The following is a 19400-nucleotide window of genomic DNA, read 5'->3' on the forward strand; positions in this document are numbered from 1 at the left end:
AAAGAGCTCTATCTCACTCTCATACATGACCCATCTTCCTCCCCTCGCCTTTGCAAAACATATCGTAAACTCAGTGATTGTCAAAAAGAAACATTTTTCTAATAGAGACGAAAAATTTGTGAGGCCCTCAACCACTCTCCAAAAGCCTTTTGGTGTACCCTTTTTCCTAGACACTACGCCGTCCCACCTAACCTTAACCCTTACACCATGTTTTCCCACACAACCTCCTTTTATGACATTCATAAACAACCTCCCACTTGCATCTCCTCCTCTCCCTCTTTATGACACCTTTTCTATGAGTGTGCCATTAGGTAAATGGTGAGAGCAATGAGTACCAACAAAGAAATAGATAAAGAAGGGCTTCGGGTCAAATTGCTTAAGCATAATGTCCTATCCCTTGAGTCCTATGTTGTTGATTTATTTAACCATGTGGTATGTTCAAGCTTCCCCCACTCTCTTAGACAAAACACATTATTTATCCAATAAATAAATCAATGATTAGTTCTAATCCAAACAACCACTGAACTATCATGGTGGGTTGTACATTCTCCAAGCTTTACACCACAATATTACATTATTAGATTTCTGAGGAGTTGGAGAGACAACATCTTAGGGCTAGAGAACACGCAAGTTTCCACCCAAACAAGTAGATAATTGGTCACATCCTCACACTCCAAATCACTAATGAGAGGCTCGTCATTGCTCTCCGGAGGTTTACAGTTGCTCTATAGACTTCTAAAAAGCATTTGACACAGTTTCGAGAGGGGCATTATCTAAAGGCTCCATGACATTGGCATATCTGAAACCCTCGCGGTAACCATCATGAGACTATATGAGTCAACTTTGGGATGCCTCGAGATGGCATACATCCTTTCCGACTTCTTCCAAAGTACCATTGGGGTAAAACCAGTTAGATCCATCTTAAACACAATCTAACATGAGCGGAGAGGGGTCAAATTTCTTTAGGGGCAAACTTCTTTTAGAGTGCAAAATACAATGTGTAATTTTTTATTGTTTAAATTGTACTTTTGAATGGATTTCTACAAAAAATCATATAGCTAAAAAAGGACCTAGCTGTAAAATATCGAGACCACTTCAAACATTTAACCATCAAAACTTATTTTTTCAAGAGTTTTATATGATATATACATAAAAAAATTTAAACAATATATAATATATACATAGTTGACATTAAAATATTTAACATCACATGTGTATTGAGACATTTTATCAAAGCACATTAAAATGGTTTTTTTATTATTAATATATTTTTAAGCCTATGCCAATATTAATTAGTATTAAACTATATTTTTGATAACCCACATTGAATATTTTACTATATACAACATTAAAATATTTTCTTTTAACATTTTTTCTATATATAGATATATATGAAGTTGATATTGACATAAATTAGTTAACATACATCTTCAAATAGTTTATTTAAATACAATGTTGAAATATTTTTGAAGAGTGTATGGTTTAAACATCTTACTCACCCATTTTTTTTACTTCTAATTACTTTACATGAATTATTATATTACGTTATATGGACAACTAAGTAAACCTGCATAACATATCCATTTTTGTTTTTTATTATAGCCTACATTGTTTTTCTATTTAGAGAATATTATATTTTTATTTAAAAGGGACGCGTGTCAACTCTAAGTTGAGCACAAATGGAATTACACATCACCCTCATACTGGGTTGTAGAATGAGTCTCTCAGCTCAACAAGGATGCCCCTTCTCGTCGATTCTCTTCAATATTTATATCGATGAGCTAGTGTCCTTTCTCTATGAGCACATTGAGGAGAGGGATGGTTGTCTTCTAGATCAGATTTTGATCTCCTTGCTCCTATTCACCAACGATTTGGTTTTGTTGACCTCTACTCTCGAGGACCTCTAGAGACAGATCGACACACTGGCCAGCTTTTGTGACCTTCAATAGTTGATGGTCAACCTGGGTAAAACTAAAGTTTTGATCTCCAGTGCATCAAAGAGCTCTCTTGCAGACTTACATTTCTACTTAGGGGGGGAGAGATTGAGATCACCACGAGTTCAACCTACCTAAGAGTACGGTTCACAAGGCCTCATTTTGGTATGTATCATGCCCTCCAGCCTCCGCTCAACAAAGGGTATGGTTTCCTAGCCCTCATCAAGAGATAACACTTCCAATATCATTTTCAAGACATCTCTTCCAAACTCCAACAAATGGAGATTATTATCAGACCCACAGTTCTCTTTGGCTCTGAGATCTGGGGGTTGAGCTATTAGAGAGGTTATCCATAGATTGCACATTCACGCCACTTTGACCTCACCTTTAATGAGTTTGGACTCAAAGATGTCCTTTTACCTGGAGCACTTTTTGGAGTTGTCGAATGGCATCATCGTCTGAACCGTTTACGTTGATTTTCTTATTGCAATAGTGATTAGCACAATATTTCTAAAATTATGATAATTACTTTTGACGTAGATCTTATTTTAAATTATTCCAATATATCATTCAGAAATTCAACCATAAAGAACAATAGAACAATAGAGATCACAATGCGCAAAAGAAGACAAGATTTACCTTGGGAAACCCACCAAGGGGAAAAACCCAGCAACCTTTTCAATAGAGAAATTATTCTTGTTCAACGAGAGACACACCTAGACATATGGTCAAACCTGGTCTTCCACTCCAAGTCAAGACTCCCAATTTGATCTAGCAATTTGATCTGCCTGTCCTGACCCAGAATTTCGGCCCTCCTATAATTCTCAGTCACCCCGGAAATATCAACCCCTGCAGTTACCCAGAATTTCGGCTCCCTGCAACAGGATGCCCAGAAAAATTATGAACCAGAGGGAGAAGAGTCCATCCACACATGTGAGTTGCAAGAGAGGGAAGAGAGAGTCAATTCGTCCTTCCATTCATCTTATTTGTCCTTCTTTCCCTTCGCTTGCTTGCCTGGAACTTGTCGTGTGTGAGAGAATCATCATCATCATCTATCATCATCATCTGCTAGTTGCCATATCTGGGGCAGTACCAAACCCATGGCAATGTTATCAACATATCAGGACTCACTCCTCCAGAGTGATCGGTCCTCAAATCTCATGGCCTCTCCCTAGGCCAAAATGTTGAGACCCTCAACTAGCAAGCACTCACTCACCCTTCCTAGTGAGCACTCTAGGCCAAGACCTCACTCAACCCCTCCTTAATTGGTGATCAGGTCTAGATGTTGAAAGGACCTCACTCCACCTTACTTAGTGTGTAATCAGGGTCCAGGATCTCACTACACCCCTCCCTGGTGCGTGATCAAGTTCTGGTATCTCACTACACCCTTCCCTGGTGTGCGATTGAATCCAGATGTTAAAGAACCTCACTCCACCCTTCCCGATGTGTGATTAGGGTCTAGGAACTCACTCCACCCATCCTAGTGTGTGATCAGGGTCCAAATACTGACAAACCTCACTACACCCTTTTATGGTGTGTTATCAGGTCTCCTCCAAGAGGCACTCACTCAAACCTGCCTGTTGAGCACTCTGGACCTCTCAGACCCATTCTCCCAAATGGAATAATGTCCATCCATGTTGCAGACATATCCGTACTCCCTCTCAATGAGAGGGGTAATCTCCACGAGCCCCAGCTTGTCTCTGAAGTACACGAACTTGTCTCTAAGTAACAGCTTCGTCAAAACATTAGTTGCATGCTCATCGGTGGAGATGTACTTGAGCCTCATCGCTCTCCTTTGCATCATGTCACAAATGTAGTAATACTTGATCTCAATATGCTTCGACCTGTCATGGAACATGAGATTCTCTGAAAGCTTCACACAGCTTTGATTATCGCTATGTATCGCTATCGGTTCCGACTTTTGGTCAAACAATCCTGCAAACAACTTTCAAAGCCACACTACTTCTATACATGCTTTTGTTGTAATATATTCTGCTTTTGTTGTGCTGAGTGTGACTGATCTTTGTTTCCTACTCATCCAAGATATCATAGCGGAGCCCAAGCTGAAGCATACTCCTAAAGTGCTCTTTTTGTCATCAACACTTCCAACCCAATCAGCATTCATATATCCCTGAAGTTGTACATCCTTGTTTGCAGCATATCTTAGACCAAAGTTTACAATACCACACAGATATCTCAAAATGTGCTTTGCTGCAATCCAATGCTCATGTCTCGATTCTACCTGGAACTAACTCAAAGTGTTCACAACAAAGCATATGTTTGGCCTAGTGTTAACCAAATACATCAATGAACCAATTAACCACCAGTACATAGATGGATCTATCAATCTGGAGTCAAAGCCTCTTAACTTCTTCAAGTCAATCACCATCAGTGTCGCCATGGATTTGTAGTTCATCATCCCAAACTTCTGACGAATCTCAATCAAATACTTTCTTCGACCAAGGAAGACTTTGCCAAGTTGTTGCCATACTTCCAATCCCAAGTAATAGTGCATCAACCCAAGATCCTTCATATCGAACTCGAAAGCCAACTGCTTCTTGCATTGAATGATAAGAGGCTCAACACCTGTTAGAAACAAATCATCAACATATAATAATAATATCACAGGTGCATTCTTCACAACCTTAAAATAAAGGTTTGGATCGGCATTTCTCTTGGCAAATCCCAGTCTCGTCAAATAGCTATCAATACGAGCATACCAAGCTCTAGGAGCTTGCTTGAGTCCATACAAAGCCTTCTTCAACCTGTAAACATGAGATTCCTTTCCATGTACCTCAAAGCCTTGAGGTTGCTCTATGTACACCTCTTCCTCAATCACACCATTGAGAAAAGCAATCTTCACATCCATCTAGTGCAATTTCCATCCCAACAAAGCAGCAAGAGAAATGATGGATCTAATGGAGGTGTACCTGACAACTAGAGTAAAGGTCTCATCGTAGTCTTCTCCCTATTTCTAGGAGAACCCTCTAGCCACGAACCGCACCTTGTATTTGTCAATACTACCATTTGCAACATGCTTGATCTTGTATATCCATTTGGAAGTCACCACTGACTTCCCTTTAAGCCTTGGCACAATCTCCCAGACATCATTTTTCATAATAGATTGGTACTCTTCATTCATCGCTTCCTTCCACACTTGTTGGCTAGCTACTTCTTCATAAGTGGAAGGTTCTGCATCAATAAGATTTGTCATGAGAGATGCATAGCTAGAAAACCTCTTGGGTTTCTTAACTTATCTAGATGTGCCATCAGGAGTTGCATGTCCTTCTACCTCTTTTAATGTAGATCTAAGCCATGCTAGTCTCTACCTGATCTCTAGGACAATAATTGGTTCCACTGGATCACAAGGCCCTTCTAGCCTTTCGGGACATTCTATAGAACTTGAACGTGCTTCCTTTGAAGCCTCCTACCTCACTTCATCCAAGGAATCCACGAAGACTTCCTTAGATTTCCAATATGCCACTTTTTCATCGAAGGTGACATCACAACTTACCTCAATCCGTCGCTGCCATGTAATGTATATTCTATAGGCCTTTGATGATTCGCTATAACCAACAAATATGTATTTCTTTCCTAAAGGCTCAAGCTTGTTCCTCTTATCCTTAGGAACATGGATGTAGACAGGACAGCCAAATATGTCCAACCTCTAGCTTCCTTCTAGAGAATGCTTCTTCAGGAGTCATACCTTCCAGAACTTTATGAGGATTTCTATTTTGAATGTACACAATTGTCTATGATGCCTTAACAACAACGGCAAGTCCAAATCATGCATCATGGCCTTAACAGATTCTTTAATGGGCCTGCCCTTTCGTTCTGCGACACCACTCTGTTGTGGATTATTGGGAACAATCAGTTCCCTCTTAATCCCAGCTTTCTTACAGAAAGCAACAAGCTCCTTCGAGATGTATTCTCCTCCATTGTCAGATCTCAAGATATTGATCATCCTGCCTATCAAGTTTTCGACTTCAACTTTGAATTCCTAGAATTTGTCGAAGATTCATCCTTAGTCCTCAAGAGATATGTCCATGTCTTATAGGAGAAGTCATCAATAAATGTCACATAGTACAGCGATTTCATAGGCATCAGACCACATACATCAGAATGAATCAAATCCAAAGTTTCCTTAGATCTATTATCACTATTTGGAAATGGTTTCTTAATGTTCTTTCCAAGAGCACAACCTTTACATACACCATCATTCTTTATCTACAATTCAAGAACCCCTGAAACTATTTGACTCAATTCAAGCAATGCTCTATAATGAAGATGTCCATACCTTCTATGCCATAGCTCACTTGGATTGATCTCATCATGTACTAGTGCTTGAGTTGGTTGACTCACAAGTCTATACAGTCTTCCATCATAAATCCCAATAACCCTAGCATCATCTATACTAGATCCCTTGGACCAAACAAGTACTTTTCCATCCACAAAAGCTACTCTATCTCCTTTATCTTCCAAACAAGAAATAGAGACAAGATTCTTTTTCAAACCTGGTATGTAAAGAACATTGCTAAGATGCACATTGTTACCAGATTCCAACTCTATGGATGCTTTTCCAACTCCTTTGACTGCATAGCTATGATTGTCTCCAAGCTCAACCCTTTGGGACAACCTCTTTTCCATCATGCTAGAAAGATTTCCACATTCTCCAATCATGTGCCTTGATGCTCCACTATCTACCAGCCACATGTCATCATCATCTGCAATGGAACCTGTTAGAGCAGAAAAGTAAAAGAAATCCTTGTCACCTTTGGGCTTCTTTAGGTTCTCATCTTCAACATTTGTTGCAAAAGCATGTTGTTTTCCCTTTCTCTTCTTGTTATTAGCCATCTTAGGACAATCTCTCTTGAAGTGTCCAAATTCTTGACAACCATAACATTGAATCTTTGATAAATCTCTCTTCCTTTGAGAGGAGGAAGAAGATCCCTTTCCTGACTTCTTGTGTTGAGGACCAAACTTCTTCTTTCCCTTGTTCTTGAAACAAGCTGCAAAAGCTTGAGCTTCCTCTTCCTAACAATCTCTTGTCATCAACCTTGATTCTTCTTGAGCAGAAGATGTCCATAGTTGTTCAAATGAAGGGGCTTCCTTCCAACTGCTTATAGCAAAAGTGTCCCATGATATAGGAAGACCATTAAGTGTTGTGGCCACAAATTCTTGATCAATAATGGATTCTCCAATTGCTTGAATTTGATCTCTTATTTGGGAAATCCTCACGAAGTAAGAAGCCACAGTGTCGTCATTAGTCATTCTTGTATTTCGAAGCTCATTCTTCAAACTCATGGATTGTCTGACATTCTTGATAGTGTAGAGGTTTATTAGAGCATTGTACATCTTCTTAGAAGTATCATGCTTTGCAATGTAGGGAATGAGATGATCACTAATGGAGTCTATTATAAGACTCATGGCAGTGATGTCATCCTCCTTAAACTTTTATTTCCCTATTGCATCAGCTGGTTCCACAACCTTTCCTGTCAAAATGTCCAAAACTTTGTTCTTGGAAAGATTAAGATTTATTCTAAGTTTCCAAGCTTTGAAGTTTGATGTTCCCTCTATCTTGTTTTTAGATTTCATAAAATAAGCCATAGATGTCAATCTACAAAAAGGAGTTCAATAAAATGCTCTCTAGGGTTTAGGGTTTAGCACAATATTTCTAAAATTCTGATAATTACTTTTGATGTAGATCTTCTTTTAAATTATTCCAATATATCATTCAGTGATTGTACTTTAGAAATTCAACCATAAACAACAATAGAACAGTAGAGATCACAATGCACAAAAGAAGACAAGATTTAGGTTGGGAAAAGCTACCAAGGGGAAGAACCCAACAACCTTTTCAATATAGAAATTATTCTTGTTCAACGAGAGACACAACTAGACCTATGGTCAAGACTCAAACCTAGTCTTCCCGTCCAAGTCAAGCCTCCCAATCTGATCCAGCAATTCGCTCTATCTGTCTTGACCAAGGATTCCGGCTGTCCTGCAATTGCCAGTCACCCTAGAAATTTCGGCCCCTGCAGTGGCCCAAAACTTCAGCCCCTGCAATAGAATGCCTAGAAAAACTGTGAACCAGAGAGAGAAGAGTTTATTCACACATGCGAGTTGCAAGAGAGAGGAGAGAGTCAATTCCTCCTTTTATTCGTCCTATTCATCCTTCTTGTCCTTCGCTTGCTTGCCCAGAACTTGTCTTGTGTGAGAGAATGTGAATGCCCAAGTGGAGGAGGTCGAACTGCCTTTATATAGTAGTTTTGGCCGAATGGATGTGCCTTTAGCCAGGGCCGACTTGACTTGGAGGGAGGTCGACTTGACAACTTTTGGAGCAATGGGACTTTGAATTTCCATGATCTTGGGTGTATGTTAGAATCTTAAAATCTCTTACACTACCAAACTAAGAATCTCAACAATAACTACTTTGCACGACAGAAAATATAAAGCAGTAAATCACATATGCACAAGTATACACAAATTTTAACAAATATTCTACAACCCAATCTTCGTCATATTAAACCAATTTTGAATAATATAATAGTCTATGGTATACAAGATACAATGACAAACTTCGTTGCAGCTTCTATGTCGTATCTTCTCCTGTCGGTCCTTCACTTTCGTACTGCTCACTAGCTGCCCCTTAGTCCTTCAAAGGACAACACATCGAGACTCCAAGAGCGCTGCCACCTAACACTGCTACAAGTCACTTCTGTAGCATGTAAATGGGCTGATCTAATATGCTCTCTGGGCTGGCCAATTCCCGAGCTCCAAACTACCAGGCTAGCAGTCACCTTTTTCCATCAAGGTACTACACTTTGGCACCAATCTTCACCCAACCTTTAGCTCCTCTTTGTCACTTCAAGATAGCTCGTCTAGGGCTACTTTGGGCTATCAACACGCTGCCCTCCACCAGACCAATGATGCCCAATCCTTCACTGTGAAATCTACTCCTAATTGAAGTCTTTCTCACACCTAAGTCAACTCCAATACATGGCTTCCACAGGCTTCAATACTCTGATCCAAATCTGGTCAACAAATTGCGACCCAACACATACCAAACGTTGTTGTTTAGAACTTGCTGCATTTCTTGGACTGGTTAGGGCACTAACCACAATCCCTAACAACCCATCAAACTAGCCCAGAATTACTCCTATTGGATGCAGTTGTCCTCCAAAGAGATGTTGCCCTCCACGCTGCTCCTTTAGGGTAGTTTCAAGTCCAACACAAGGATCTGTCTCCCTAAAAGAGTTGTGGCAGCCTCTTAGGAGGATTGTCCACCCTCCAGCAAGCCTTGAAACATGCACGTTGTCCCTTCCTTGTCTGCAACCCTCAAGAACAAGGTTGCGGCCCTCAAGACAGCACTTTTGTTGCCTTCAAACAAGCCAGCGTTCAGCCCTTAAGGCCTCAGCCTACCTGCAAGTGTACTCGACCTCCAACAACAAACTTTGAACCCCTATTCACCCCTAAAATAGACCTCCAATCCTCACTACCCTAGCCTCCCTTGTTGCGGCTTCAAATCAGACCTTTCCTCCTTCAACGAGCTACTCAAATGAGGTATGCTTTGCACAAAAGGATGATTAATAAGTCCTCTGTTCCACCTCTATATATACACATAAAGAGGGCTCCACGAATTCATTTGAAGAGACATGTCTCTTGGACCAAGCCTACATGACTTGATTGTCCATAATTAATTGTCAACTTCAAAAATTCATAACTTCATTTCTAGAGCTTCGATTTGAGTGATCTTTGGAGCATTGGAATCTGCACACCAAGCTCTATCACTTCAAATTTTCTCATGCTCAAATTCATCATGGTTTTGGCCTAAATCCCAATAGGTGCAAAAACCCCAACCTTGGGTTCCAAGCCCACAAGTGACCCTTGTGGTGCTTTTGCCCTCCAAACCCTAAACCCTAAGGCTTGGAGTACCTCCTAAGCTATACAAATCAACAATGCCCAAGTGGAGGAGGTTGAAATGCCTTTATATAGTAGTTTGTCTTGGTCGAATGGGTGTGTCTTTAGCCAAGGCCGACTTGACTTGGAGGGAGGTCGACTTGACAACTTTTGGAGCAATGGGACTTTGACTCAAAATAAATTTTCTTTTGACCCTAACATTTAAAATATGCTTTACAATGATAAATACAAATACATCAAGTGACCAAATATACATTATGAAGACCGGCCATAGTTACAAATTCAACACTTTATACGTGTCAGCATTGGATCACTTGCTTAGGACCATACTAAGACAACTCTGAGACAACTCTAAGTCAATTCTCATCAACTCTTAATAGAGATGGACCACCATATACCATGGTCTAATAGGATCTACCAAATGTGCCACTTATAAGAGCCAAAGACAAAGGTGCACCTCATTTTTAGGTGCCCCCTATACCATGAAATCAAAGGACATTATCAATACCTCTATAGGGACTTAGGGGGCTCCCCCTCTACTTTTTTCCAACAGGATTAGAGATACCTATCCTCTTCATCAAGGAGATCTTTATACATAGATCTCAACCCCTCGACACCGTGTCCCGCATTTTGATGACAAGGACAATCACCTCATATTTTCATGTTGATCTGTGAGGTTGGAGCAACAAAAAGCAGGCAAAGTTCCAAAGTGCAACAAACAATAGAATGGTGAGACCTTTGGTCTCTCCTCAACCTCCCCCTTTAGGAGATTGATCGATATCATTAAGATCGATTCAGAGGTGTTGAACCATACACTAGTCACACATCCTCAAAGTGTTAAAGGGATCTGCTCCAAACATATCCAAAGCAGGGCACCTTCTACCTATCTGATTACCTCCCAATCCTAAAGGTGAAGCCAGTGATCTATTCAAAGTTTGTTTCTTTTGACCTCGAATGTTAGGAGTATCCCCCACTTCTACATCCCCCCCAAGATCATATAGTCGAACCCCAAGATGGTTCCAGAGAACTTTGACAACATGCCTAGTTCGCCCCATTTCCCTTGGCCATCAAACCCAAGATACCTTGACATTATTGACTTTACTCTCTCTCTCTCTCTCTGAATAGGCTCTTGAGTTTTCCATTTTTCTAGTCTTAGACAAACTCACTTAGTATTTTGTTATGTTCTAGCAAGTTACCAGGACGAGGACCCACAAGAGCGCAAAGACATATAAGGTTGGGTCATCAAGGTTCCTAGGATAGGGGTCCTTGTCTCCAAAATTATAAAAATAAATATAGTAATGACAAAATCCCAACAATAACATTTCATCCCATGCAAATTCATCATTGTGCAATCCAGTGGAAACGTTATAACCCTATCAATCCTGAAAATTATTAAGTCTTTGAACTTTGAATGAGATATGAAATTCTACTTTCTTCATATGAAGTCCAATAAGGTTGGAACCACCCTCAAACATTATGAAGCAACTAATGGTAATGTTAAAAATTTAAGTAAAAAGATACTTTAAAAATTTAATATTATCATTAACTACCAAGGCCACTAGCTCATCAAAGCTTTAACCCCCCATTTTTGTTCTATTTTCATGGGTTATGGACAAAAAATATTGGGGGAGCCCTAGACATCCCCTTTTGGGGAAATGTATCCTCCACACTAAGGAAACATTTCCCATGCATTTCTTCAAGTTTCCCCAAAAAGGTAACATGGGTAACATTTCTCGAGTGCCCCCACCCCCTTCATTCTGAGACCATGAAAAATGTTTAAAACACACCCCACATTGGGGGACACATCCTTGTCGAACATTAGTATTTTGTATCACCATGCCTATGTCATAGTTTTAGATATATATAAAAACAGTAGTTATAGAAATGTAGAGAACACACCCCACCTTGGGGAACACATCCTTGTAGAACATTAGTATTTTGTATCACCATACCTATGTCATGGTTTTTTTATATATATATAAAAACAGTAGTTATATACATATGCAGTACTATTATAAAGCTATTTCTTTACATTATTTTACACATTCTCTATAGAAGTTGCATGTGCACTCCTACATTGTATTCATGATAGTCGATACCCTTGAGTTACTGTGATGATCATTCACTTGGACATTAATAAAATTAGTTATCTTCGATTATACACAGCTTGAAAGGAACTAGGGATTAAAAATAGTTGGACGCTTAGAAAGAGCATGGGAAATATTATAAGAGGACAAAAGGATACTAAGTGGAGCTTAATTATCCGAGCCCAATGATGGTCCGTCTGCTTCTGTGATGGACTCAAGTAAAGGAAAAAAAAGATTTGTTTCAAGCTGTATGACTCTCCGGTTCCGCAGAGGGCTAGCTGCTAATATTTCAGGCGTTAGGCACACACAATTAAGTGTTTCGGAGTAATATTGGCTTGTTGATATAAGAATAACATCCGACAGGTATGGCTGGGGCATTGTAATCTTCATGATATCACCGTTACTTTATTTGGTTTCTGCTAATATACACACATATGTAAGCTCAAATTACTCAGCAGAAAAGATACATCCCCTACGGGTATAGGGATATGAAAACCTTTCAAAAGATCAAGAAGAATGCTCAAAAAGCTGGGGTGTTATGCATGAGCAATTGCAGGGGAGTTGTGTGTGCTCTTTTAAGTTGTGTATTTTTCAAGAAAATCATAAACTGAGAATCAAAGATATCAAGGAATCAGTGATGCAGCCTACTGAAGGTCGGTGTGCCCAAACAGTCGTTCCAGCGAAGAACCAGCTTTATTTTACGAGGACAGTCCCAATACTGGTGCTAAAGATAATATGGTTAACAGCACATAGTAAGAATGTCTTTGGATATTTTGTGTTTCTTTAGATAGATACTGATCAAATACCCTGGGATAATAGCAGAAAATGGATTAGACTAATTTATAAAATGCGTGGAAAGTAGACACTGCAAATAGGGAAAATGTCAGATAAATAACACACATCCACCGGGTGATGTATTGTAGTTCTCTCTGACTTGGTTTGTAATTGTAGTTGTTATTTATGTATATCCTATCAAGCTATTACTATATTGGTATATCTTTATTAGATTTCCTTCACATTAATACTTACTTGTTTGAAACATAAAATGCATAGAAAGTAGACACTGTAAATAGGGTAAATGTCAGACAAACTAATATACATCCACTGGACGATTTACTGCTTCTCTCTGACTTCGTTTGGAGTTGTTATCTATTTATGTACTGTCAAGCTATTACTATATTGGTATAACTCTATCAGATTTTCTTGCACAGTAATGCCCCTTTGAAATGTGTACATTTGCAAGTACAACTCGAACCTGTAATTCATTGTATCCGGAAAGAATTTTAAAAGAATCGAAATAAATGTAAAATTTAAGAACCTGAAGGAAGCAGTCGGATCCGCTGAGCAGAGGTCCATTGAAAAGGCCAGCTCGAGACAGAACACTGAGGTCCAACACATACTCCCCAATGGCCACAGCAGGGCGCGCTTCGGCCGCTTGGTTGGGCTTGAAGACTCCATAGGGCAGATTCTGGAGAGAGAAATGGGAGTCCGGACTTATGGGGATGAAAGATTTCATGGTAGTCATCTATCTGTTCTGCTCTGCTCTCTTCTTCCTGGACGAATTCAAACTCAGCTGAAGCTCCTGAGACAGTGAGATCGCTTCTACTAATTAATGGCAATCAGTGTTTATTAATGAAACCGCTTAGCACCCAAGGGAAGAGGCGGGCGCTGATGGGGTAGGTAACGTTTTTTTAAGATGGAAGCCATATTAGCACGTGAATGGTGAGACCAGTAAACGCGCGCGGAAGGGGGCAGATGCGAATGGGGTGGGTAGCGTTTTTTTTGGACCATCCGGTTACCCATGGTACCACGTGATCAGGGAAGTCCTCGATTCCTTATATTTGTTTTTCGGTGGGGAGAGGAGCGAAGACCTGTCTATCATCAGCGATCATTCATTGGCTGGTACCACGTGACCAGGGGAAGTCCTCAATTCCTTAAATTTGTTTTTCGTGGGGAGACCCGTCTATCATCAGCCATCATTCATTGGCTAATGTTGAAAATATGGATAAGCATTTGTTGTCCAAATTGGTGGTTGAAGAAGAACTAAACAGTGGAAAAGACTTAGCTAAACAAACTAGAAATTGGTTAGGCAAATGGGACATAAATTTGCATGATTACCTTCACGCTAAGTAGGAGATAAAAAAGTGGGCGTTAGAAAAATTTACACTGTCATGTAGACAAAGGTAGGCAAAAAGAAAGCATATTATGTCAAAGAATTTAACCTAACGTGGAAACATGATGATAAGAGTATTTGAGTTCCTCAATCAAGAGAACAACAAAAAATTTAATTGATCGGCTCAAGACTAACTCACATCATTTAAGATGTGAAACTAGATGGGCGGTCCCTAAAGAAGATTGGGAAGAACGAACTTGCATTTTTTGCAACAAAGGGGTGGTAGAAACAGAATGGCATTTTATCAAAAAATGTGCGGCATATGAAGTTATCGTCGTGAGTTTATGAGCAGCCTAAAGATGAATAGTCTTAGTGAGCTTTTTGAGAAGACATGACTTCACAAAACAACAAAAAAATTACTCAAGATCCATAACAGCGGAATCAACCTAAAAAAGAAATTGAATATGGATTAAGCGATAGTGGATGGTCCCTTAGACCGCGAGGTCTCGTGGACGTGATTAAAACCATTTCATTTCATTCATCGGTGTATTTTAATGATTTTCTAAATTTTTTGAAATAGTAGTGGAGTGGTAAGGACTATTGAGGAAAGGTTTAATTTTCGTTTAATTTTATTTTCCGGGTGTAGTTTAATAAGGTGATTTTTTGGCATTTTGTTGAAATTTGGTTAATATGATTTTTTGTGAGATTGTAATGTTTTATTATTTAAATTTTAGAAATAGATTTATTGGCCTGAAAATTCTTGAGGCACTACATTGTGCAAATTCAACAACTCTAATAAATCTCCTCTGAAAAAAAGGGCCAAAAAGTCACCACATTAGACCACTACTCATTTTATAGGTAGAAAGTTATTTAGTGTAGGAAGATATAGAAATATAGAAAGTTATTTAGTGTAAGAAGATATAGAAATTATAGAAGACAAAGTATGAAGAAAAGATGTGCAGCTCTCACAGGAGGTTGGCTCAACGTAGAGATTGTCTACACTCGCAACTTGATTCAATCAGCCAAAAAATGCGTACATATATGGGATTACAAATCACTAGAGGAGTTTGAACAACCTCCTCATAAATAGGATCTAAAAACTAAAAAAAACTCACAATCTTAATATAGCACAAGAAGTAGCTAATAATAATATAATCTAGAGAAATCTACATTTCTCCATTATTCTAAGTCTCCCCCTTAATGGAGAAATGTGTTTTCTACCACACCTAACATAGTTCTAAATGACTCATACTTTGCCTTTCCAAGAGGTTTTGTGAAGATGTCAACCACATTATCACTGATATTACAATAAATTAAAGTAATTTCTTTAGACTGCATCTTTTCCCTGACAAAATGATATTGAGTCTCAATATGTTTTGATCTTGCATGGTACACAAGATTATTGGCCAATTTGATGGAGCTTTGATTATCACACTTGATGATTGTAAGTATTTTATGTTCTTCTCCAACACCTTTGTGGATTTGTCGCAACCAAATTGCTTCACATGTAGCACTACACAAAGCTTTATATTCAACTTCAGTTGATAATAAAGAAACAATTGATTTTTTTCATTTGCTCCATGCCATGATCTCAGATCTAATGTTGAATGGATATCCTAAATTTGATCTTTTGTCATCGAGATTCCTAGCCCAATATGAATCAGAATAACCTACCAAGTCAACATCAAAAGCATCAGTATGTTTAATACCATAATTAACAGTCTCCTTAAGGCACTAGAGGACCCCTTAGCTGTTTTCCAATGGCTTTCAAGAGGCTTCGCCATGAATTGACTCAACATTAGGATTGAATATACAATATCTGGCCTGGTTGTAGTGAGATAGTTCAGACTTCCCACTAACTGACGATACAATGTGTCATCTACCTCACCCATGCCATCACCACTATAGAGTTTGGAATTTTTTCCTAAAGGTCTTGGCATTGCTTTACACTAATCCATTTCAAACCTTTTGAGTAGCTCTCTGATATATTTACTCTATGTAATCATAGTTTGCCCAACTTCTCTCCATACCTCAAGACCTAAACAATAATGCAATTCACCAAGGTATTTCATTTCAAATACCCTGTGACATCTACCCTTCAACTTCATCAATCGATTTACAAGCATTACAAGTTATTATAAGATCATCAACATACAAGGAAATTAAAACAACATGCCCCTTATGATCTGTCTTGATATAGAGATTAGGATTGCTTTGATGATTCATAAAACCCTTCCGAAGAAAGAAAGAATCAATCTTTTCATACCATGATCTTGGTGCATGTTTCAACCCATATAAAGCTTTCTTTAATTTACAAACAAGGTGTTCTTGTCCCTTTTTAACAAACCCTTCTGGTTGAGTAAGATATACTTCTTCTTTTAGTTCCCCATTCAAGAAGGTAGACTTAACATCTAGTTGATGAAGCTTCCATTTATGTTTTGTAGCTAAAGCAATCATCAATCTAATTGTATTTAACTTAGCTACTGGTGCAAAGGTTTCATCATAATCAATTCCCTCTTTTTGTGAATAACCTTTAGCAACCAATCTAGCTTTATATTTATCCACACTTCCATCAACTTTAAATTTAGGTTTAAACAACCATTTGCATCTTATGGGTACTTTATTCTTAGGAAATTCAGTTAATTCCCAAGTATCATTTATTATTATTGAATCATATTGTTCCTTCATTGCATTTCTCCATTCCACATGTTCACCGGCTTTTTAAAGTTCAAAGGTTACATGACATTCAACACATTAGTCATCAAGGCATAATATTTATACCTTACAAGTGGTAGAATTTGGCACAATGGTCTTCTTGGGAGTCCACTTCTCTAGTTCCATCTTCTGCTTTCTGGTGACTCATCTCCTCCTTTGGGTGTGCTTTCACTACTAGAGGTGTCCATATCACTAGATTTATCCTCTTGTTTCTGCTCCCGCTTTTGTTCAACTTCTTCTTTGGCATCATCAAGGTCATGAGGAATATGTCATGCATCATAGTTGCCACATGTGTGGCTTTTATCTACATGTTCATGAAACAAAACATCTCTACCTGCAAAGACTTTATATGAAGAGGGATCAAACATTTTATATGCCTTATGATCAAAACAATAACCAATAAAGATACACTTGATAGCTTTGGCATCAGGTTTCCTCTTATCTTCTTTCGAAACATGAGCAAAAGCTTTACTTCCAAATATTCTCAAATGGTTTACTATTGGTTTATAACCCCAAAGAGCTTCAAATGGAGTTTGGAGTTTTATAGTTTAAACTTTATGTTGGACTTCTATTTTTTAAATAGACATTAGTACTAATAGCTTCAACCCAAAAAGCATCAGAAAGAGTTTTACCTTTCATCATGTTCCTTGCACATTCCACCAAGGTCATGTTCTTCCTTTCAGCTATGCCATTTGTTGTGGAGTGCACCATGTACTGTTGTATGATTCCATAAGCTTTGCAGTACCTGACAAATGCACCAATCTATATTCTCCTCCTTGATCAAATCAGGGGATTTTGATGTATTTGCTTGTTTGCTTTTCCACCAAGTTTTTAAACTCTTTAAAATATTCAAATACCTCACTCTCCTTTTTCATAAAGTAAACCCATGTATATTGTGTAATCATCAATGAAGAAAAAAAAAAAATTGTTCCTTCTAATGATCTAGTCTGCATAGGCCCACACACATCTGTATGCACAAGTTCCAAAACATCCCTTTTTCTTCTATTTGTATTAGTAGGGAATTCTTCCCTATGCATTTTCCCTAATGTACATCCTTCACATGCAGAATATTCATTCTTTAATAATGGGAATCCTTCTACCATTCTTTGTTTCTGAAGTAGTAGTAAGTTATGATAATTAAGATGGCTATACTTTGGTGCCAAAGAGCTTCCGATGTCATGGTTGTAGTCATTAATGCTTGATGAATTTTGATTGTTACATCAATATTATACAAGCCTCCAACTCACACACCTGTAGCAACAACTTTGAAGTGATCCTACATGTCTTTCACCAAACAGTGTGACTTCACAAACTCTACCTTCAAATTCTAGTTTGTTATGGTAGAAACAGAAATTAAATTCTTCTTAATGCCAGGTACATACATCACATTATGAATATGTTTAACACTGCCATTTGGTAATGTTACAAGCACATCACCATACCCTTTAATTTGGTGTGGACGATCATCCCAAAGATACAGGTTTGCACCATTCTTGGTTTCATGGAAGTTTCCAACCCAATATTTATTACATGACATGTGAATAGAGGCTCCAGAGTCAACAAACCATGCATTTGAATCATCGGTCTCAACAAACAATGCAACATTTGAAACAAATAATCTAAGGTTCATAAAATAATTATTCATAACTTCTCCTCCTTCAACAAAATGACTTGTATGCCTTCTACTTCTATGTTTTGATTCATCATACTTTCTTTTAAAGCAATCTCTAGAATGATGCCCAAACTTGCCATAATAATAACATTTCATTCTAACATCACCCTTTGAAGGTATCATACCTTGTTGAGGCTTTGTATAAGATGGTTTTCCAAATGATGACTTTCTTTGTGGTGGCTTTCCTCCTTTGCTTCCTTACCATGGCTCCCCCTTGGAAGATTGTTTTACCTTCCCCATCAATGCCAAATCTGAATTTTGAGGCCTTAGAATTTTTTTCCTTTCTTCCTCCCACATTAATATACTTGTCAATTCATCAAAAGTGGGAGCTTTCTCCCTTGCTACAAGACCTATAATGAACATCTGGTATTCATATAACATTCCATTTAATGTTATTGCTACAAGATCAATGTTAGATTTTACTTCTCCTATGTCTCCCAACTTATCCTTTAAATCTTTAATTCTTGAAATAAAATTACTAATAGTTTAATTTTCTTTCATATTAATGAAGAGGAGTGATCCAGGAGGATCCGTCGATCCAATTGTACAAATGTTCAAAGTGTCGTTATCAGTGTTTATGGGTGTAATTCAGTGTTGTCGTCGCTTCAGTTCAGCTTTGATAGATCGACAGTGTTGGTTGTGGATCAGGTTGTTCAGGTAATTTTCGTAGGTTCATGGCATTCAGTTGATGTGGTTTAGCGCCTGGTTGTCGACTTGAGTTCGTCGACAGTTCCCCAGGGTTTGGTTGTTGGAAGAAACTAGAAGTAATTCCAACTACCCAAAACCAATTTTCAACTGTGATTTTAATGCAGTATCTAGAAACTGTTGACAAAGGGGCAAGCTTCTTCAAGAAGCCACCGCCCGAATTGATATCCAGAACCTTCTCCATCTTGTATAAATACCTGTTAATCGATGAATGGAAGCAAGTCTTGTGTTCTGTGTTTATGTGTTGTGTTGAT

General features: G+C 38.5%; 1 protein-coding gene across 1 annotated transcript in view; it reads right to left on the bottom strand.

Annotated features, from left to right (window-relative positions):
* Window positions 1–13650, bottom strand: part of LOC149266362 (fumarylacetoacetase) — a 184077-nt gene extending 170427 nt beyond the window's left edge. Inside the window, exon 1 of the mRNA XM_089430445.1 lies at window positions 13260–13650. Within this exon, the coding sequence (XP_089286571.1) occupies window positions 13260–13466 (207 nt within the window). The 5' untranslated portion in view covers window positions 13467–13650. The remainder of the gene's footprint in view (window positions 1–13259) is intronic.
* Between the last annotated feature and the right edge of the window lie 5750 nt (window positions 13651–19400).

Source organism: Pinus tabuliformis, chromosome 6 (genome assembly GCF_031772625.1).
Source record: "Pinus tabuliformis cultivar Carrire ecotype Pingquan chromosome 6, CPIR1, whole genome shotgun sequence".
Classification (NCBI taxonomy): Eukaryota; Viridiplantae; Streptophyta; class Pinopsida; order Pinales; family Pinaceae; genus Pinus; species Pinus tabuliformis.